At 41.2% G+C, this 22,293-nt stretch overlaps 1 protein-coding gene across 1 annotated transcript; it reads right to left on the bottom strand.

Annotated features, from left to right (window-relative positions):
* On the bottom strand, nucleotides 1–21,000 carry NOL12 (nucleolar protein 12). Its single transcript, XM_039333650.1, has 6 exons — nucleotides 20,767–21,000; nucleotides 18,591–18,696; nucleotides 17,545–17,593; nucleotides 16,118–16,254; nucleotides 11,115–11,200; nucleotides 1–3,625 (listed from the first exon to the last, which is right to left on the bottom strand). The coding sequence occupies exons 1-6, from the start codon at nucleotides 20,844–20,846 to the stop codon at nucleotides 3,454–3,456; spliced, it is 630 nt and encodes a 209-aa protein (XP_039189584.1). The 5' UTR covers nucleotides 20,847–21,000; the 3' UTR covers nucleotides 1–3,453.
* Nucleotides 21,001–22,293: the final 1,293 nt, after the last annotated feature.

The raw sequence follows: 22,293 nt of genomic DNA, 5'->3' as shown, positions 1-22,293 counted from the left end.
TTGATTGATAAGGTAGATTTTATTGCAATTATCTCAATATTTATAAGTCTTTTTTTTCATTTCTCACATACAATTTAGCATTATTATAATTTAGCAACATCTTCCTTTTCTCTCAGTCTATCTCTCCCTTGAAAACCTTTCTTAAGTATCTCTCGTTGGATCTTCATTAATCAGGATTATGTTTCTTTTCTTTCTGCACAAGGGGAATTTTGATTAAAACAAAGCTTAAGCATCTCTTTCTAGACCACCCAAGCTTACTCTTCTGCCTATTAGTAGGAAAAACTAATCTGTTGCACATTTAAGTACATTTACAGTAATTATGGATGGCCCCCAGATGTAGCAAGCCAAATGAAGATAAACCCTGCCATTGTAGGCTGTAGTAGCAGAGAAAAAAATACCTAGTCATAAAAACATTACAAGCAATTCCACCATTAAGTATTTGCTCATACTACAGACAAAGCCAAAATCAAACCAGCCACATTAGAACTTAATCTCATCTAAGAATACCAACCATTGTAGCAGCCATCTCCAGTCTGGCATCTTCCTTCATACATCTTGGTCATACTGGCTGAAAATTCTAAAGCCAGAATCCAAACACATCTGGATGGCATCAGGATAGAGAATGGTCTATATATTCATTTAATGGGGTGGGGGATCTTCAAAGGCGGCAGGGAATAAATGCAAAAATTCTATGTCAAGGTACATATGCTCTCTGGAAATTAGGATCAAAGGCAACCACCCATTCAATGCTGTCCACTGGAAAACAGTGAGAATATTAATAATAAACTTCATGTCTTCGTTACTGAACATCTGATGGAATAATACAAGATGCTGAAATTGGTCTGATCCAGCAGAGCTCTCTAAATCCCTCCTCCCGCTTGTCTGTTTCTCCTTCCTGCAATCCCTGTTATAGAAGTGGGGCTGAGCTATCTGGCAGTTGTTTGTACTTCAGAGCAAAGTTAGCAACCTGGTCTCCAAATGTTTGGACTAACTCCCATTAACCATACTTGCTAGAGACAGTGGGTTGCCTGTATGGTTTAAAATGTTGAGGGAATAGTTCCAAGATGATATTCCTGCTAACAATTCATTTCTGATGCTTGTTTCTACTATGTTTAATCCTAGAGTATTTTGCATGACCAAAGTCCACTTAGACATAGCAGTTAATCATTTTATATTAAGTATCCAATATAAGTGAGGCGCCACCATGTTCCTGGTGATGAACTGCATGATTCAATTCTCTGTTCCAACATGATATTGGAGGGTGACACACTCACTGTAGGGTTCACCACCAACTCCAATGGTCAGGGGAAGCAGATTGCTAGCATAAAATGGGCAGAGGTTGCCTTAGTGATTTTCCAAGATTTACAAAAAGATAGCCATCATACTATTAACCAAATCCACTAACAGGACCTCACAAGGCCTCCCCACATGATTGTAATGCAAATTTGGACAGTGTTGAAGGAGGTATTCTTTTAAGTACTTGGATCTTTACAAATTAATCTCAGCACCTGAAATACAGTCCAGTAATCACAACCAGTGTGACACTTTCAGGACTAGCGTGATATGGACTCTATATCCTCCTCTCTTAATCATTAGACAGTGGTTCTCAACCTGTGGGTCGGGACCCCATTTGGGGTCGAACGACCATTTTCATGGGGGTCGCCAAACCATGCTGTCCACCATTTTGTTCCCTTTTCCCTAGCTGTCCTACTCCCTCTTATTGGTGGCCACACCCACTTGGGGGTCACCACAACATGGGGAACTGTATTATGGGGTCACGGCATTAGAAAGGTTGAGAACCACTGCATTAGGAGATGTAGTCTGCACCAGTTACAGCTTCGGGGCTGACTTCAAGATAGCTTTATGAAGAATTCATTGCAGCAATCCAAATGAAAGGTTCCTTGTGCGTGGAGCATTGACATTAGGCTATGCCAGTCTGTGTAGGATAGAAATTGGCACATTTGCCAAAGCTGGATTTGGATATGCAAGTGTCTTCTTTAAAAGATTGTATCATCCCATTTATTGAGTGAGGGCTTTCCAATAGCTGAGAAATCAGAAAACATACCCTCCTCCCTCACCTACCCCCTCACCCAAAGAGGAAACCACCCATGAACCTAGTGTTTCTGTCATTTACCCTTCAAAGAAAAGGAGCAAAAATACTTTATCCAGCAAGTGCTGCCTTTCAAAGTCCTCACATGACTGAGGCCACAAGACACATATACAGCTTGACCTCTAGGTCTCACCTCTCCCTCTTTCCCTTCGTTTTCACCATCATAATGCATTATTTCTCTGTTGTTCTGGGCTCTGTTACCAATTATAAGTAGATCAGAAATATTTTGGCTTGGTGTGATTATTGCCAGGATACAAGCAACAGCATCTGTATTGGCTTTCTCCCCAGTTTTCTAGGCTGCTGTTAGAACATAATACAGAAAATCCTCTTCCTGCCTCCTCTCCTTTTTGCTGGATGGGCAAAAAAGTACATCCAATAAATTTTCTTGATCTGGAAATCTAATTCAGGAATTAAAAATGTTGTTGATAGAAGCCCTAACATTTAAATGTACTATAATTAAATGATGCTCAGACACAGAGCCAACCCTTTGTGAGAGGGACTTTTCAGAACGAAAAATAAAATGAAGAGTTATGGATCCACCTAAAAAGCATTTGGATCCTGGTCATTTAAAAAAAATCTCTGACAGCTAATAGATCAAGTATGGGGCTTTTAAGTGGAGATACAGATTCATTCCCACTGTTTCCATATATTCATTTCCTGTGAGCACTAACAAGTTATTCTGGGAATGGTGGCAGCTTCTATGTTTTGCCACGAGAGCAAAAAATTTTCAAAAAGTTAACAGCTACTTTTATCTTCAATGCTTGTTTATGAGTAGTGGTGTAATTGTTTGAAAATGTCACAAGAATTTATGACAAACATGTTTTCTCATCAAGAGATGAGAATTAACATGAATAATAGTAAAAAAAATGTGCAAGAAGAAAATATTGCTATTATCTGTGCCAGCCTTACCCAACTTGATACTTGACAGATGTGTTGCACAATATTTGGGTGTTTGTCCCAACAAGTTGAGAACACCTGGTTGTCCATGGCTATTCTTTTATACCTGTTTCTATTTCTGAATCCAATACATGAAATGATATTGTATGGAGATAACAACCAGAATACAATTATAAATGCAGCCTTCCCCAATCTTGGGAAACATGATATTAATCAGGGATCTAATTTATCTCTGGAAAAAAAAGTCTTTGTCCACTGAAATAAGGGAAGGTAATGAGAGAGGTCCTTCCCAGCAGGAGACCTACACAAACCAAGATTAGGCTTGCTTGTACAGGCTCAACATTTCTTAGTTCCTGGAATACCAAATATCACCTCTCTTCTGCAATCCTGAGCAGAAGACTGTGTTCTCCAAGCCAATTAGCAGTTTAACAGTCCAAGTCAGCCTTTCAGTCTTGGACATGTCTCCTTTTGCCTGTCATTTTCCGGCGCTGGGACTTGCTTGTTCGTCCTGTTCTTATCTTTTGGCCTCTGTTCTTTACTCCTTGTTTGTGGTTGATCTGTTTTCTTTTCCCCTTTTTCTGACTACGGGAATGCAGAGAAGCAGTGAGGGAAGAAATTCTGTTGACAGGAGAAGAAAATAATGATTGTTTCTTAGTTTTAAAAAATACAAGCTAGCTTTTAGTTCTCAGGTTTATTCACCCTTACCTATATTCCTTGTTTTCTCCTTGTGATGCGTGTCTTTCTCCTCTATTGAGGATATTCATTATACAACTTGATTGGTAACACTAATGAGTTCTGGGTCTCAAGCTGCCTAGACGTGAGACTTAATGTTATCAAGGGTGTTGAGGCACCAGGAAAGATCCATAAGACCTTCTTGTAATAACTGGTGATCTAGGCAACATGGAACACCTGATAGGACTATGCCACTGGTTTTCTCCATTGCACTAAGCTTCATCCAAAGGATGATATACTGGACTTCAATTCCTCAAAGATCTCATTGCATGGGGGAAAACTCCCTATACACTATTGTGGCTGGTTTGGAGCCTTATATGCTATGTCAACATAGCTGCTATGGTTTGCAAACTACCAGTAGTCCTTGAGTTACAATCACAATTGGAACTGGAATTTCTGTTGTAAGTTGAGGTTACAAGTCAAATTGGATCTGATTTTACAACAATTTTTAAGCAGTTGTTAAACAAATCACCACAGTTGTTAAGCAAATCCAGCTTTCTCAATGGGCATTTTTTTGCTGGAAATTAGCAAAAAAAGGTTGCAAATCATGATTAATGTGCCACAGGATGCTGCAACTGGTCATAAATATGAACTGACTGCCAAGCTCCTAAACTGTGATAACACGACTCTGAAGATGGTGCTATGGCCATATGCGCAAGTATAGGTTGTGACTTTTTCTGAAGCCATTGGAGCTTTGAACAGACATAAAATGAAATAGTCATTAGTCAAGAGCATTATAGTGGTTTATTCAAGAAATCATGATTATAAACACAGCTCAGAGCTATGTATGTCCAGCCAGCTTTAGGATCTTTTAATATTTAAAGACAATTCTGAGCTCTAAAGATGGACAGTAAACAGATTAGAAAAAAAAATAGTCTCCTTGGAATAATTCTGACTTGAATGTTCCTCTTATTTATAAAATTGCCAGTCTGTAAGGACCCACCCCACTTTGCATCTTAAGAAGACAGAACTCTTGGAATAGCTCTTCCAACAGGAATCCTTTATTAAGAGAAAATGGTTGCAGGCATGCTAGACAGGACTTGGGGTTCAAGCTCTCCCATTCAAGGTTTTAAGGGGTTCCCCAGTAGTCCCACCCAATCAACCCCCCTTCCAGTGATAGTTTCAAGTATCACAATTCCATCCCCTTTCTTCTTCCGTCTGGATGGAGACTTCAGATAACTACATGAAAGGCAATTACTCTTCTTTGATATGTTAAAGCTTAGAGGCCACAATAAACACACATTCAGTCCTTTGAAGTGTGCTGAAGGAAGTGAGGGCCATAAAGCCCCTTTGCTCTCCCCCTTTTCTCCCTCTTATGGCAGAATCCAGAGAAGGCAGAATTGGGAGTTTCTATGTTTGATAATTAAAGATGAAATATAATTGGATTCTGACATCCGGCCCCTCTTAACAATAAGAGAGATCCACCTGAAAGAAAACACAAGTAAAAAATTTAGTTAGGCTTGTTAGGATACTCTGTGTGAAACTTCTTCAATAGCTTCGGGGCTCTGACGTGACGTTTATGGACCCACTCATTTTGTGAGGCAGGGAGGTGTTTCCAGGCAACTAGGTACTGAGTTGTTCCACGATATCTCCTAGAGTCAAGGATCTCTTTTATTTCGAAGTGTTGTTCCCCCTCCACCATGATTGGAGGTGGTGGGGGGGGGATTTTTGGCCGTAGAGGTGACTGATGCTCTCTTTTCAGCAAGCTGCAATGAAAAATTGGGTGTATTTGCCTGAGGTTTTTGGGTAATTCTAATTCTACTGTTACTGGATTTATGATCCTTTTAATTGGAAAAGGTCCTATATATTTTGGTCCAAGTTTTTTACAGGGCTGTAGGGACTTTAGGTATTTTGTAGATAAGTACACCATTTCTCCTATAATGAATGGTGTAGGCTCAACCCTTTTTTTATCGGCTTGTGCTTTGTATGCCCGCCTAGCTTCATCTAGTGATTTTCTGACTATTGGCCAGGTGTTTTGTAGGCTTTCCATCCATTCTTTCAGTGAAGGGATCGTTGGTTCTTTTGGGGTTAACTCTGGCATAGGGTTGAAACTTTGGCCGTTGGCTATTTGAAAAGGAGTGTAGCCTGTGCTGGAGTGGACTGCATTATTGTAGGCAACTTCTGCAAAAGGAAGTAAGTCCGTCCAATCACTCTGTTGGAAATTTAAAAAACATCTCAAATATTGCTCAAGTACCGACTGGCAGCGTTCCGCTTGTCCATCTGTCTGAGGGTGATGGCTAGATGTCAGTCCCTGAGTGGTCCCTAAGAGGGATAAAAATTCCTTCCAAAATGTAGACGTAAATTGCACTCCCCTATCAGAGATGATGCGTTGGGGTGCCCCGTGCAATCTGTAAATGTGCTGGATAAAAAGTTTTGCTAAGGCCTTTGCAGTGGGAATTTTTTGGCAAGGGATAAAGTGCACCTGTTTGGAAAATAGGTCCGTGACTGTCCAGATAACAGTATTCCCATTGCTTTCAGGCAATTCCACTATAAAATCCATGGCTATTTCCCTCCAGGGGGCTGAGGGACTTGCCACTGGTTGTAACAGCCCTGGCGATTTCCCTTGCAACCTCTTTGCTGATGCACAGGTTGGGCAGCTGGCAACATAACTTTCTATGTCCTTTTTTATTGATGGCCACCAAAATTGCCGTTTAATTAAGTGTAAAGTTTTTACAAATCCAAAATGCCCTGCTGATTTTGTGTCATGGCAAAGTTGCATGAAAGTTAGTCTTTGAGTTGTTGGTATATATAACTTTTCCCCTACCCAAGGCAATCCGTCTCTCATTGTGCACACATGTTTGTTTTTCTGGAACCAATCATCTGTTTCCAAACTTTTTCTGAATTCAATCCCAGTTTGGCTGTCCAGTTGTGGTTTTATTTTGGCTTGGGTTCTTGTGGTTACTGGCGCTGCCAGTTGTGATTCTGCCATTATTGGTCTAGAGTCTGTGGTTCGTGCGCTGTTATATTGGGGCATGCGAGATAGTGCATCTGCCAGGAAGTTCTTTCTTCCTGGTAAATGTTTGAGCTTAAATTGGAATTGGTGAAAATGCTGGGACCAGCGGGCTTGTTTGGGATTGAGTTTCCTGGAAGTTTTCAGGGCTTCTAAATTTTTGTGATCAGTCCATACCTGGAAGGGGATTTTGTTGCCTTCCAGGAACTGTCGCCACGTGAGTAATGCCCAACGTATCCCATAAGCCTCCTTCTCCCATACGGGCCAGCGCTGTTCTGTTTCCGTGAGTTTCTTAGATGTATATGCACAGGGTTGCAATACTGCATCATCATTTTCTTGTAATAGCACAGCCCCCACTGCCACATCACTTGCATCTGCCTGTATTATGAAGGGCTTGTCCATATCTGGGTGCCTTAGTACTGGTTCGGCAGAAAAAAGTCTCTTTAGTCTCTCAAACGCTGCTTGGCACTCCATTGTCCATGTTAGTGGCTGGCTAGGTTTTACTGAGGATGTTCCCTTCGTTTTTAGTAAGTTAGTGAGGGGCAAGGCTATCTGTGCAAATGAGGGGATGAATTGGCGGTAAAAATTTGCAAAGCCCAGGAAACTTTGTAGTTGCTTTCTTGTGCGGGGTGGTGCCCATTCTAATACTGCTCTGACCTTCTCTGGGTCCATTTCAATGCCCTGTGGGGATATGCGATAGCCTAGGTAGTCTATCCTTTCCTGGTGGAATTCGCATTTTGAGAGTTTGGCATATAGGTGAGCGGCTCGCAGCTTCTTTAAAACCGCTCTGACAAGTTTGACGTGTTCTTCTTTTGTTTCGGTAAAGATAAGAATGTCGTCCAAGTAAACAAGGACCCCCTTAAACAGGTGCTCCCTTAGAACGTCATTGATTAATTGCATAAAGACTGCAGGGCCCCCTTGTAATCCAAATGGCAAGACTTTGAATTGATAGCACCCCATGGGGCAGTTAAATGCAGTCTTCCATTCGTCCCCTTCCTTGATTCTCACGCGATAGTAAGCTTCCCTTAAGTCTAGTTTAGAAAAAATTTTCCCTTTCGATAGGTGTGACAGCATGTCTTTCATGAGGGGCAGCGGGTATAGGTTGCTTTCACTGATTGTGTTCAGGGCCCTATAATCCACGCATAAACGTAAAGAGCCATCCTTCTTCTCTCTAAAAAGGACCGGGGCAGCCACTTTAGGCTTAGCTGGTTCAATGAAACCTCTCTCCAGGTTTTTTTTTTATAAATCTTTCCATTTCCTCCTTCTCCTTTGGGCTCATGGAGTATAATCTGGGCTTCGGGAGTTTTGCCCCAGGCTTGAATTCAATGGTACAGTCTGTGGGTCGGTGGGGGGGAAGCTCATTCGCCCTCTCCTCACTGAAGACTTCAGCAAGGTCCCTATATTCCTCTGGTATTTCTGTTAATCTTTTTTCCTCTCCTATGGATGCTTTTTCTATTCTTGATTCTGGTAGCCTCTCTTGGGGTTTTAAGTCCATAGGGTCCCCCTTCGGGAATTTGATTTCTGTCGTCCTCCAATTTACCCAGGGGTTCCATTTTTTCAACCATTCCATCCCTAGAATCATTGGGCATTCCATACCTGGGGTCACCACAAACGTTAAGTCCTCTTCATGGTTGCCCAGGGAGAGGTGTATTGGCAGAGTGGCTAGGGTAGCTGGCACCCCCCCTGCTATGGATCCATCTAGCTGGCCAAATGAGATTGGTTGTTCCAGTCTCCTGGATGGGATGCCCAGATTCCCCACTAGTGTTGGGCTAATGAGGCAGCGGGTGCAGCCAGAGTCTATTAAGGCTTTCACCTTCACAGCTTCGGGCATGGGGGGGATTAATATAGTCACTGTTTTGAAGATGGGTGTGATGCGTCCACTTACCAGGGGTTCGCCTTCCGAGCTGTCATCTGAGGCATCCACCGTCCCTGTGGTGTAGGCTGGAGTTCTTTCCCCTTGGTGAGCAGAGGTGGGGTTTTCTGCAATTTCCATCATTTTCATGGCTGTTTCTTTTGGCTTAGCTGAATACCCTCTGGGTTTGTTGATTGGGGATCTGTCTGGGTTGTGCTGGGGGGCCTTTGAGCGGCATTCTACAGCTCGATGCCCTTCTCTTCCGCACTTGAAACACCCCATCTGCTTCTTGGCTGTATCCGATGATTTCACCGGTTGGTGTGTCAGCTCAGGCGGGGGGCGGCTCCATTGTTTTCCTCGGCGATGCCTCTTCAATATGTCGATCTCTGCTTCCTCTGCCAAGACGTACCATTCCTCAAGTCGATGTGGGTCTCCTCGGGGCAGGCAAGCATCATATAGATCATAGTTTAGTCCGTCTTTGAAACGGCCAAGGAGGATGTCTTCTGGCCAATTCAGTTTGCTGGCAATGGCTCGGAATTCTTGTGTATACTCAGCCACTGGGCGTTTGCCCTGCCTCATCGTTGTTATTCTTTCACGGGCTTTGCGATCAGCCAGGGGGTCTTCAAACCGTCTTCTCAACGAGGACATGAAACGGTTGAAGTTACTGAGTTCTGGGGCATTGGAGTCATGCAGGTTCACCACCCAATCTGCAGCTGGTCCATCCAGGGCAGATTGCACGATCCGGATGCGGGCTTTGTCGCTGGGGATGTCCTGCCCATATTCCTCCATGTAGCTGAGGACTTGGGTTAGGAAAAACCCCAAGCGTGTTGGCTCCCCTTTGAATTTCACCTCCAACGGTGGACGTCTTGGAATGGATCGGTGCCTCCATTGTGGGTGGTAGTGTCTTCCGTCCAGATTTCCATCTGTGGTCCGGTAGGGGGTGGGAGCTCCTGGATCAGTAAATGTCCCTGGGGTTGCAGGTTCCACGTCCCCCTCGGTGTCTCTCCCTTTGTGGCTCCAGGAACTGGGGCGGGCGTAGGGCTCAGGAATCTCCTCTCCTAGGGAGCTGAGAGTTCTCTTCATCAGGTCAATAGCTCTCTCTAGGATCCAGTCTGAGTACGGCATACAGCTTCCTCCCTCTTCACTTGCGTGCAGGGATTTCTCCATCTCCTGCTTCCATTCTGGTTGCTTGGTTCCCCGTCTCAGGGTCACTTTTCTTGATTCCTTTCCCCACTCGCTTTTCTTTCCAACGCCCATCGACCAGCGAGGCTTGTGGTCCTGTGTCTCCACCACTTCTTCTTCTGAGAAATCTGGCCTCTCGGATCCCAACATCTGGCAAGGTTCCAACTGGGTCAGCGGCTCTCTTTCCAGGGAGTTTTCTCCCTCTCTTGCTTCGTTGTCTGACATGGTAAATTTTTGCAAAATCCCCCGGCAAGGGTCTACCTTCCAGGTGGATTAATTTTGCAAGTCCTGTCTAATGTAAGGACCCACCCCACTTTGCATCTTAAGAAGACAGAACTCTTGGAATAGCTCTTCCAACAGGAATCCTTTATTAAGAGAAAATGGTTGCAGGCATGCTAGACAGGACTTGGGGTTCAAGCTCTCCCATTCAAGGTTTTAAGGGGTTCCCCAGTAGTCCCACCCAATCAACCCCCCTTCCAGTGATAGTTTCAAGTATCACAATTCCATCCCCTTTCTTCTTCCGTCTGGATGGAGACTTCAGATAACTACATGAAAGGCAATTACTCTTCTTTGATATGTTAAAGCTTAGAGGCCACAATAAACACACATTCAGTCCTTTGAAGTGTGCTGAAGGAAGTGAGGGCCATAAAGCCCCTTTGCTCTCCCCCTTTTCTCCCTCTTATGGCAGAATCCAGAGAAGGCAGAATTGGGAGTTTCTATGTTTGATAATTAAAGATGAAATATAATTGGATTCTGACATAGTCCTCTTCTCATATTTTATTTTTACATGCCTTAAAAAAACTGTACATCTGAATTTCTCTGGGCAGATTATAAAAGTTAAACAAAACAATACAAAATGCAGCATTATTGAGAGATAACAAATCAATTCATACTGAGAAAATAAACTCTGCAGCAATAAATTTAGAACTAAAGGGAGAACTAGGACTGTAAAAAAAAAATCCCAACATATTTAAAAAGACTAAAAAACTAACTCATTTGCCAGGTGGGAAAACTATATTTACACAGGCAAAGGGTTAGGGGTAAGAGTATTTGTATACTTTCTAAGGAAAGAATACCATGAGAGAGAACCAGCAGAGAGAAGATTCTTCAGTCACATTTCTTCCTAACTCAGCCAGTAATATCTTTACATAAGTAACACTTTCACTCTATGCCCGCTTCCACCTGACCGAATCATACTTACCTCTCCTATTTCATTCTAACATAACTAGACAGCATATCCCATATCTGTCTACTCAGAACAAAAACCCCTTCAATTCAATGGAGTTTACTCTCCGCTCCATGTTAGAATAATCTCTAAGCAAATCTTGGGAGAACAGATGGGACATTCTGAATGATTTGGTAATTAAAAGTAAGTCACACAATTGTAATACCTCTCAGACAGAAGAGGATCTCTAGCTTTCTTAGGCAATGTACATGTATTCAAGGCGTCTTCTCCTTCCAGGTCAGTATTTTCTTTCTAAAAAGAAGGCACATGAGCTAATAATGAACACCACAATGAAATCTAGACATACAACTAGAAACATGATTTGATTTTCTAAACAAAATATTAACATTTCAAATTAAATGTTAACACTTTAAAGAATAGTAGCTATCAACACCAAGACCAAACGTGTAGAACCAAAACTTAGCATCCATCATTTAGCACTGTAGCGAACTGTAATCCGTAAATTACGGTTCAAAATTTGGTTTCTAGTTGGATTCAGGCAAACTATTCCCTTCCATAAACTTTGGGGATAACAGCTCAAAAGGCATTACAATTATAATAAAGTACTAAGATCTTGTATATTTGGTTGCACAAATACATGTATGAGAGAAATGTGTAGTATCGTGATTACACTGTCAGACTATGGCTGTGGAGATCACAGATTAATACCCACTGAGCCATACTCCTCACTGAAGGATGCTGGACAATTTTGGGTTCTTCTTCCAGGCCCCTTTTGCATATTTTATTTTTGTGCCTCCCAGTCAATGTTGATTCCTGATGACGGTCTGGACTAGAAACTTAAAATCAAGTTACTTTCCAACACATCTCAGAGTGAACTTAACCATTGCCATGGGGTTAAATATCATTAGTCAGTATGCTAATGGTAGGTATGTTTCCATCTCTATTCTAAGCTGACCAAACAGTGCCTTCAGATTCTCTGTGTCTGGCGGCCTTAGGGGTTTAAATGGGGAGGAAAAGCTTTGGCTTAACCCAAACAAAACTGAGTAGCTGTGGGCTTGTTCATTTTCTCTCCCCACACCTCACTTTGGATGGGATAGCACTCCCTAGGCAGAATTGCTATGCAATCTGGGAATCCTCTTGGACCCATGGTATCTCCCCAACAGACTAGTCTTACACACTGTATATGGGTCTAACATTGGCAATCCAGATGTACCATGATCATGATTACTACATAACCACTACATAAGCACTCGTTTATCAGCTTCTGGATGCAATTAAAAATACTGGCTTTTGTTGATAAAGCCGTAAATGTACTGGCTCAGTTTATGGCTCAGTGTTGGGTTATTTGAGGAACCACCTATTATGGATAGCTGCCCATTCCACAAAATCCAACAGAAAGAGAGTGCTTTGAGTCCCTTCAAAAAAGAAACAACACTACTTAAAGGATATATGAGGCACACATTCCTATGCTTTGGAATAGCAGGTCCCCTGAGATCTGGAAAGTGCTGAATTTCTGTAAGACTTAAAAACTTGACACACATGTACACCCCAATTAAAATGTTGGATGAGCTTGTTGAAAAAACGGTTTAGGATATTGAGATGTTATGTTTTTGTGCCATCAGATCAACTCCGATTTTTACAACTCAGCAGCCCTCTGCTTCACTGAAATCTGGCTTAATGAGCCAATTGATGAGAGAGGCTTGCATAACCCAGGGTTTCAGATACAGAGGGCAGAGAGAATTGCAGAAACATCCGATAAAAAGAAGGGAGGGGGCGGTCTCTGCTTTTATATCAACCGATGGTGCAAAAATGTAGCTAAAGAAATTCTGTGATGTGGACTTAGAGACATTAATGATCAATTGCAAACCATTTTATTATCCTTGAGAGTTTTCCTCATTTCTACAAATTGCTGTGTACATTTTGCCACAAGCTTACGTAAACAATGCATTATGAACTCTAGCTGACTGATTATGTGGGTTGAAGAAAAACATCCTGATTCACTCCTCATTGTGCTAGGTGATATCAATAGTGTTGACTTAAGTCAAGAGCTACCAAAATACTTTCAGCGCTTCAACTGTCTCACTAGAGGCAAGAATACATTAGACCACTGCTACACAACACTAAAAGATGCTTATTGGTTTTAACCACGAGCAGCTGTGGGATACTCTGATCACTGTATGATTCACCGTGTACATGTTTATAGACAAAGGCTTAAAACACCAAAACTAACAATTAAATCAGTGAAGTCTTGGACTGAGGAGGCAAAGCTAAAGCTACAGGCTTGCTTTGACTGCACTGATTGGAAAGTTTTCAAAGATATCTCTGCAGACTTGGATGAACTCACAGACACTGTAACATCATATGTTAGTTTTTGTGAAAACCTATGTGTGCCAACCAGGAACTTGCCAATATACAGTAACAATAAGCCTTGGTTCACAGCTAAACTCAAGGAACTACTGGTATGTTGTGCCAAAGAGGAAGCCTACAGGAAAAAAGATAGAATGCTGTACAATCAGGCCAGAAATGTACTAACAAGGGAGATCAGAGCAAAAAGAAGCTACTCTGAAAAACTAGGGAGTCAGTTCTCAACAAATGAACCAGCAAATATGTGGAAAACTCTTAAAAATATCACTGGCTAGAGCAGGGGTAGGCAACCTTGGCTCTTTTATGACTCATTGACTTCAACTCCCAGAATTCCTGAGCCATGCTGGGCTAGAGCAAACTTCCTCTCCATGCTGAAGGAAATCGACAACCGGCAGATGTCCTGAATGTGTTTTACTGTAGGTTTGAGAGGAAACCATTGTCACCTATCTCCACCATCCCCATCTCAGATACACCAACAACAGCCATACCTCCTATAACTGACCTCCTCCCCTTGGGTCCCCCATCTCTGGTAATCAAAGAAAATGATGTGCAAGGTCTATTTCACAGACAAAAGCACCAGACCCAGACAAGATAACGCCTTCTTGCTTGAAAGCTTGTGCTGACCAATTGGCCCCCATCTTCACCCACATCTTTAAGAAATCACTAGAGATGTGCTATGTTCCTTATTGCTTCAAATGCTCTATCATCCCAGTGCCAAAGAAACCCTCCATCAAAGAACTGAATGACTACAGATTGGTTGCTCTGACATCCATAGTTTGAAAGGCTAGTGCTGTTCCACCTGAAAACCATCACGGATCCGCTATTAGACCCCTTGAAAATTACCTACCGAGCAAATAGATCAGCAGATGATGCTGTTAATATGACTCTCCACTACATCCTACAACATCTTGAATCTCCAAAGACCTATGCAAGAGTCCTTTTTGCAGATTTCAGCTTGGCATTTAATACTATCATTCTAGATATTCTTCTCACTAAACTAAATCAGCCAGCCATACCTGAGCACATCTGTAAGTGGATCATAAGCTTTCTAATAGACAGGAAGCAGCAAGTGAAGCTAGGCAAAATCACATCAGATACCTGTACAATTAGCACAGGGGCCCCCCCAGAGCTGTTTGCTCTCTCCACTTCTCTTCTCTCTATATACCAATGACCGCATCTCAAAAGATCCCTCGGTTGGAAGAAGTAATAAGAAAAATCCTGGACTGTGCTGAGATGGACAAATTAACAAAAGAGATAAAAGAAAAGGAAGACACAGAGTATTATATAACATGGAACAAGCTGAATGTCTGGTTGGAGACTAGAAATAATAGAGGAGAATAAATATGGAAAGGTCAAAAGTGAAAATATGTGTATAATAATGTATAAGAATAAGAATTATTCTTAGTAAGAAGTAGAACATGAAGGAAGAAAAATGTAAATAAGAAATAACGGGGCTATAAGGACAAATATTCTAAAGAAGAATAAGGGGGGAAATGTAAATAATAGATTACCATTACGCAATTGCTGTAAAAAAAATGAGGAGTATATATTGTGTGTGTATGTGTGTTATGTTTTGCTTTGTTTTGTTTTGTCTTGTTGGTTAAAAAAAAAAAGATCCCTCTGTTAAAGTACTGAACTTTGCAGATGATACAACAGTGATTGGCCTCATTCGAGACAACAACGAATTGGCATACAGACAGGAGGCTGAACTAGCCTTGTGGTGCGACCAGAACAATCTTGAACTGAACACACTCAAAACTGTAGAAATGATAGTAGACTTTAGGAGAAACCCTACTATTCTACAACCTCTTACAATACTAGACAACAAAGTATCAGCAGTAGAGACCTTCAGGTTTCTAGGTTCTATAATATCTCAAGATTTAAAATGGATACCTAACATCAAAAATGTCATCAAAAATGCACAACAAAGAATGTTTTTCCTGCACCAACTGAGGAAGCTTAGACTGCCTAAGGAGCTGCTGACACAGTTCTACAAAGGAATTGTTGAGTCTGTCATTTATACCTCTATAACTGTCTGGTTTAAAACTGCAACCAAACAAGACAGACACAGACTTCAACGGATAGTTAGAACTGGAGAAAAAACCATTGCTACCAGCCTGCCTTCCATTGAGGACCTATATACTGCACGAGCAAGAAAGAGGGCTGTGAAAATATCTACAGACCCCTCACATCCTGGACATAAACTACTTCAACTTCTTCCCTCAAGATGACGCTATGGGGCATTGCACACCAGAACAACTAGACATAGGGACAGTTTTTTTCCCCACGCCGCCACTCTGCTTAACAACTAATTCCTACAAAACTATCAAAATAGTTAGTAAAGCTGTATCACTATGATACTCCTCATCTTTCCTATTACCTATCCTTATGACTATAACTTTGCTGCTTGTATCTTACAATTTATATTGGTTTTTTTTAGTATCCTAGTATGATTTATGTTGTTTGCTTAGCTAGTACTCTATGACTATCATTAAGTGTTGCATCTTATAATTTATGATGAAGTGTTGTATTTCACGATTTATGATTAATGTATTTTCATGTTGTATATGATCATGATTATCACTATTACTCGTATGTACACTGAGAATGTATGCACCGGAGACAAATTCCTTGGGTGTCCAATCACACTTGGCCAATAAAGAATTCTATTCTATTTTATATTGCATGCTGTGGCCCTCCTATTGTTGTTCATTTGTCTGTATTTTACACCTATGTTAGCCAACCAGTTGAATTTGTGAGTTAGGCAGCCATATAAAAAATACATATAAATATTTTTGTTACATTAATAAGTGAATAAACAAGTTAATAAAACAGATATATTACCTCATTTAGCCCCAGCACACGATCACCAGAAAGGTCCAGGTCACTGATGGTAGTAACAGTGACAGTATGATTTGGGTGATCATAGCTCACCGATTCTGTTCGAGATGTCACTAGATGTTCCAATTCATCAGCTTCCTCTGAGAAGATGAAATAACAGCCATAATTTCTTGTGCAAAGGGAGTTTCTTCAACCAATCTGTTGAAGAATGGTATCTATGTTCTAAATCCTCGGAGCAGGGGGAGGGGGGAAAGAAGGGATGGTTTTGTGGAAGGGGCAGGCGAGTGCGCAAGTATAGTCATGTATGAGCAATTGTTGCTCACGTGAGTGTGGCCAAGAGCACACATTATGCTTGCATAAGTGAGGCCCCGAATGCTCGCGATGCTTGTGTGAGTGGGACTGTGTGCACGCATGCACGCGCATCAGCCAGCCACTCACATCCTAGTTGCGAATAGGCCATGGCCCACAGTTTGGGGACCCCTGTTCTAAATGGAAACCTTATGGAAGGAATTCTTTAAGCTTAAACCTTTCAGCCCTGCTACCATTACATTCTATTGTTTCTTTACATATGTGGGTTGAACAACAATTGATGTCTTCATCTCCATAACTTTAAACAGGAATATTTTAAGAAATGAAACATGAAAATAATCCTTGAAGTAGGTTCTTTTGTTATCTGTATTTGCCACATTATTATCACTATTTACTACACAATTCCACCAATAATGGTCAAGCTTCAAGTATCAAAAAAGAACTCCATACGTATCTTTAACCAGGTCTTGACAACCTTCTCTATCTTTTCATTTGAGTCAGATACCACGAAAATATATTTCATTTTATATATATATTTTCTATGAATTTGATTATAATACTAATCTATTTAAAGAAAGAGTAAATAGTGTAAGGAAAAAGAAAAAAAGATAGGAATATAGTAAAATGTCTTCCAATCTTCATCACTACAAGTTTAAACAAATTTAGTGACTTTTTACCCCTATAAGTTTAGAATTATTTCTTCATCCCATTGCGTCTCTAGACAAATTCATAAAACACCACCTCAGATCAGCAGAAAGTCCGTACGGTAATCATTCTTCTAAAGACTGAAAGCTTATACAGTGCAACAACAACAAAAAATCAACATTAAACCTCCCTCCAACTGTTTGTGATTAACAGCAGTGGCCTAAACATAGTCACACTGAGTAGTGTAAAAATAACACTTAGTAAAAGTGTGCTAAAGATTATAGAGTAGAAAAACTAATTCATTAAAGAGATCAAATGTTTCAAAACTCATAATGAAGATATGGTTTGAATCATGATTCATATTTATTTACTCTCATTTTAGACAGGTTGTATGAAACAGTCTTTTGTTCTCTAAGTTGTCATCTTATTCATTATGGGATTCCAGGCTAGGCTACATCTTCAAATAGGATACTTACCTAAGGCTTCTTCTCTCTCCTTCAACATCTTCATGTATTCTTTATGTCTCTACAAGAGAAGCAAACAAATAGATATTCCAAGAGTTTTCAGACATCTCCTAAACTGCCTCATTCAAGTTGCTAGTTAAAATCCTGCCAACAAGAAGTTATGTATACTGTAGTAGTATAGTATTTGGTAGAATTGTGGTCTATGTGGTAATATAATATTGCACTATCAAAGCCTACAAGATCTGGAATCTCCCTTAAAATAAACTAGTTTAAACCATGGTGCCCCAAACAAAGCTCTTTTCCCCCCACAAAATCTTTGACTCAAAATATAAGCCATAATCTGAGGTACTCTATTTTATTTCCAAGCACATATAATAACAATAATGTTGGAAGGGACCTTGGATGTCATCTAGTCCTACCCCCTGCTCAGGCAGGAAACCCTATACCATTTCAGACAAATGGCTGTCCAGTCTCTTCTTAAAAACCTCCAGTGTTGGAGCATTCACAGCTTCTGGAGACAGGTTGTTCCACTAGTTAATTGTTCTAACTGTCAGGAAATTTCTCCTTAGTTCTAGGCTGCTTCTCTCTTTGGTTAGTTTCCACCCGTTGCTTCTTGTCCTACCTTCAGGTGCTTTGGAGAATACCTTGACTCCCTCTTCTTTGTGGCAACCCCTGAGATACTGGAACACTGCTATCATGTCACCCCTCGTCCTTCTCTTCATTAAACTAAACATACCCAATTCCAGCAACCGTTCCTTATATGTTTTAGCCTCCTGTCCCCTAATCATATGCCTCTGTTGTTTAATCAGAAGTAAGGTCAGTTTAATTTGGTAATAAATTGGTATAACATATTTAGAATGGAGTCAAAATGGCGAGGGTAAGCTTGCTAAAATAGCAAGCAAATAGTTTACTTACATTCTTACAGTATCAATAATAAAAAGGCAAAATGAAGGCAGCTGTCCAAAATGTTTGAAAACAAATCACCCATTTTGGAAGGACACAATTCTGCAGCTGTTGCAGCCTTCCATTTTCCAGACAGATCTTAGATGAAATCATACCTCTTCTTTCATCTTCTTTTCTTCTTCCTTCAATTTGCGCTTTATTTCCTCCACAGCTGCTTTCCTCCTTTCAACCTTACGTTTGTGAAACCCTGTCAAGAACTCCCTGGAAAGAATGAGCACAGTATAGTAGGCAGCAATAACTTGCAATCATTATTCTACAAATAAAGTTATCCTGCATGATCAGTAGGCAAATACATACAAAAGTTTTACCTTTAGGTAAAAGCATATAATGCTTTTGTCCATATTAAACATTCCCATGTAGACATCCCATGATGTGGTCATAATGTGGGCTAACTCAGAAGTATGGGCTGGTTCCTGCAATACATTTCTTAAGAGTCTAAATCATTTGTACAGGAGGAAAAATGGCAGAGCAGACTGGATAACCATAAAGTATGGAAGCTATGATTCTTTTTTAAAGCCTCTCAAAGAGTAATACAGATAGTCCTTAACAATTGTAATTAGGACCAGTAGCTCCTTTGCTAAAAGATATGGTTGTTAAGTGAAATATCACATGACTATGCCAGACTTATGTCAGTTCCACTGCAAACATTAAATGACTCATCCACAGTTAAGTGTAACATCACATGGCTGACTTCCTGCTGGCTTCTCCATCGATTCGGCTTGTTGGAAACCAGATGTGAAGCTCACAAATAATGATCACATGACTGTGGGATGCTGTGACAGTTCCATGTGTGAGGACCAGTCATAAAACTACTTTTTTCAGCACTGATATAACTGAGCAATCATTAGATCAGGCAGTTGTTAACTGAGAATTATTTATAATTCTGAATGTCCAGGTACCCTTGTGTGATTCTGTTCCACTAAGTGAGCTAGCTTTCTTGCCAATGTAATTGTTGCCCATTACTTGCCATTTTATTTTAGATTTAACTTATCTACACGCTTAGATGGAGCACAAAAAGCAAAGTTTCTTGCTCCAATTTCACTTTTCTATTTGCCTCTTAAGTTGAAAAAAAATTATGTGTTCTACTTGGCAGCACAGAGAAAACATTTAACTCAGCTGCAGTCTAAAGCATGAATATCTGTAACTCAGATACAGCCTGTTGAAAGAAAAATCTTCATCAGGGTCCAGTCCAAGCCACGAATAAACAAAATGGAGACTGCTTTAGAAAGGAGGTTGTTGTTTATTGAAGAGCAGAGCCAGACAGAAAATGTGGCTCTGAGAAAGCTGACCACATGTAGTGGGGAGTGGTAAGTTTTTATACCTTCTTGGGTTTTTGTGTTTGGAGTTGTTCCTGTGGCATGAACTTTGATCTGAGGTTCAGTGTGCCCTTCTGGTATTCTGTAGGTGATGGGTTAATCCTATTATGTCCTAAAGGTCATATCCTGCTTCCCTGGGGCTGTGGCTGATGGCTTACTTCCTGTGTTGGATTTTTTTGGGTTGAGGGGTTGGTTGGGTTGATTCTAGGGATCTTTTGTCTTTCTAATCCCATCAGCTCTAAGCTTCCTGGCTCGTCTTTCTGAAGGCATTATCAGATCTACATTTCTACAGACCTGGTTTCTTCCTGGGGCAGAGAGACTTGGGGGGGGGGGTTCTGCCTAAGATTTTCTATTATTCGTTTGGGAAAATATATTCTGCTTTTTAAATATTCCCCAAAATATTTCCTTCTCTAGGAGGGTGGGTAGGTGCTTCCTAAGCAAGAAGGATGAGAAGGCAAAAGCCAAGTAAACAAGTAACTGTGAATGTCAACTTCAAGAACGAAAATTGGATTTCACTCTTTGAAGAGTTGGTTTAACTATTTTGTGTATTGTTTCTAAAACATGACATCCTTGGCTGATGAAGAAGAGGACAACTCCCATCATCCTCAGCCAGCATCAACCAGCCATTGATTAGGTTCTGTGAACCAAAATTGGAAAGTACGAAGTTGGGGAAAATCTAGGAATTCTGGGAGTTGAAGTCCACTCATCTTAAAGTGACCAAGTTTGAAAAACATTATACTAAAGCAACACGTGTCTGAATCTTGCACCAAGCATCCTGTTCAGCGTTAACTCTTCTCTCACTATTGAAAGAGTCTCCCGGTAACTCCCCCCTCCCCACGCAGGGGGGGGCTTCCGCGGGAGGCATCTGCACATCGAAAGCCTACACATCGCCCAGCGAGGAGCTGGGCAGCGGTAGATCTATTCGCCCAGCTTCTTCCTCCTCTCCCGCACTCACCGTCGATTCTTCTCGTCAAAACACACGACTCTCCGGAGCATCGCATTTCCATCGCGCCGCTCCTTCTTCTTGCGGCCCATGCCGGCGATGACTTCTTCCGATTCCGCCGGCCGAAGTGCAAACTAGTGCACCACCTCTTCCGTTCCGCCGCCGCCGCCTCCTCGATGAGTTTTCGTGGAAAGCTCCGCCTCTGCTGTTGGATTTAATCATTCCTTGTCATGCTTGTTATATGTTACCAACTCTTTTTTTTTAAGTCATGCGATCGCTACACAACTTTTGCCTAGGGCAGGGATAGGCAACCTCGGCTCTTTTATGACTCATGGACTTCAACTCCCAGAATTCCTGAGTCAGCATAGTTGACTCAGGAATTCTGGGAGTTGAAGTCCATGAGTCATAAAAGAGCCGAAGTTGCCTACCCCTGGCCTAGGGACTGCGTTGCAGTATCCACAGTTGAAATATTTTGGGGGCCAAGAACCTAAATGCGGCTTCCTCCCGGAGACAATCTGTTTTCCCAATGCTTCAGCACGCTTCTGGTTAGCCAAAAATGAGCAATCTTATCATGTGGATAGCAAAGACTGTGTAAATTATATGCTAAATCATGCTATGATTATGGTTTAGTTTTATATGAGCCCAGCTAGTGTGGTTTGCAACCTGTGATTTAAACGTGTGCTTCCATTTTTTTTTTAGTCAACCGTGATGAAGCAAATTGGGTTAGGATGTGTTAAAAAAAAGCATCTATATCTCAGTCTCTGTCATCTGAAGTAAGTGTCAGTTTCTGTGGAACATACGGCTAGCTTGCATTTTTAAATGGTTTCCTGGATCTTTTTCACTTATACCTTCTGCAGTATTTGCATGTGAAAAATTTTCTCTCTAAAAGTTCACTCACCATTCAAGCCACAATACTGGTCTTGTACTTTTGTTAACAGAAAAGAATAAGAGTGACTACATAAATAAACAGTAAGCAAACTCCCAGGGGGAAGGAAGCAGGTAGATTGGGATCTAGCAATAGCACTTAGAGTCTTAGACTTTACAGCACTCTCTAAGCAGTTTACAAAATCAGCATGTTGCCTCAACAATTTGGGTCCTCATTTCACTGACCTCCTGAGGTTGGAAGACTGAGTCAACCTTTAGCCAATAGGGATCGAAGGAATCGAACTGCAATACTGCATTCTAAATACTGCACCACCACAGCTCATCTATTAGCATTTCACTGCATGTTATACAGTTGATCTGCAAGAGCTTCCAGCTGACCATTGCTGAACTGCCCCTGAATAACACCTGGAAGCTATGGCTAGATCAAAATACAGCAGCAATGGTTCCTGCGGCATCCCTATGTATCACCTCTGCTTCTCAAACTGCATTGGTTGCCAGTTGGGTTCCAAATACAATTCAGTGTTCTGGTTATTACCTATAAAGCCATCGTGTATGGTATAAAGGCCTGGAGATCTGAGGGACCACATCCCCAATTGTTTCTGCCAATCTGGTTTCTTCTGGCAGAGTAGGTGTGCTCCAAATCTCCTTTATTAA

This window comes from Crotalus tigris, unplaced genomic scaffold (assembly GCF_016545835.1).
Source record: "Crotalus tigris isolate CLP2741 ecotype Arizona unplaced genomic scaffold, ASM1654583v1 scf7180000024506.7606697, whole genome shotgun sequence".
In the NCBI taxonomy this organism is placed as follows: Eukaryota; Metazoa; Chordata; class Lepidosauria; order Squamata; family Viperidae; genus Crotalus; species Crotalus tigris.
Note: the sequence above shows the minus strand (reverse complement) of the source record. Positions and strands in the feature narration are given on the sequence as shown.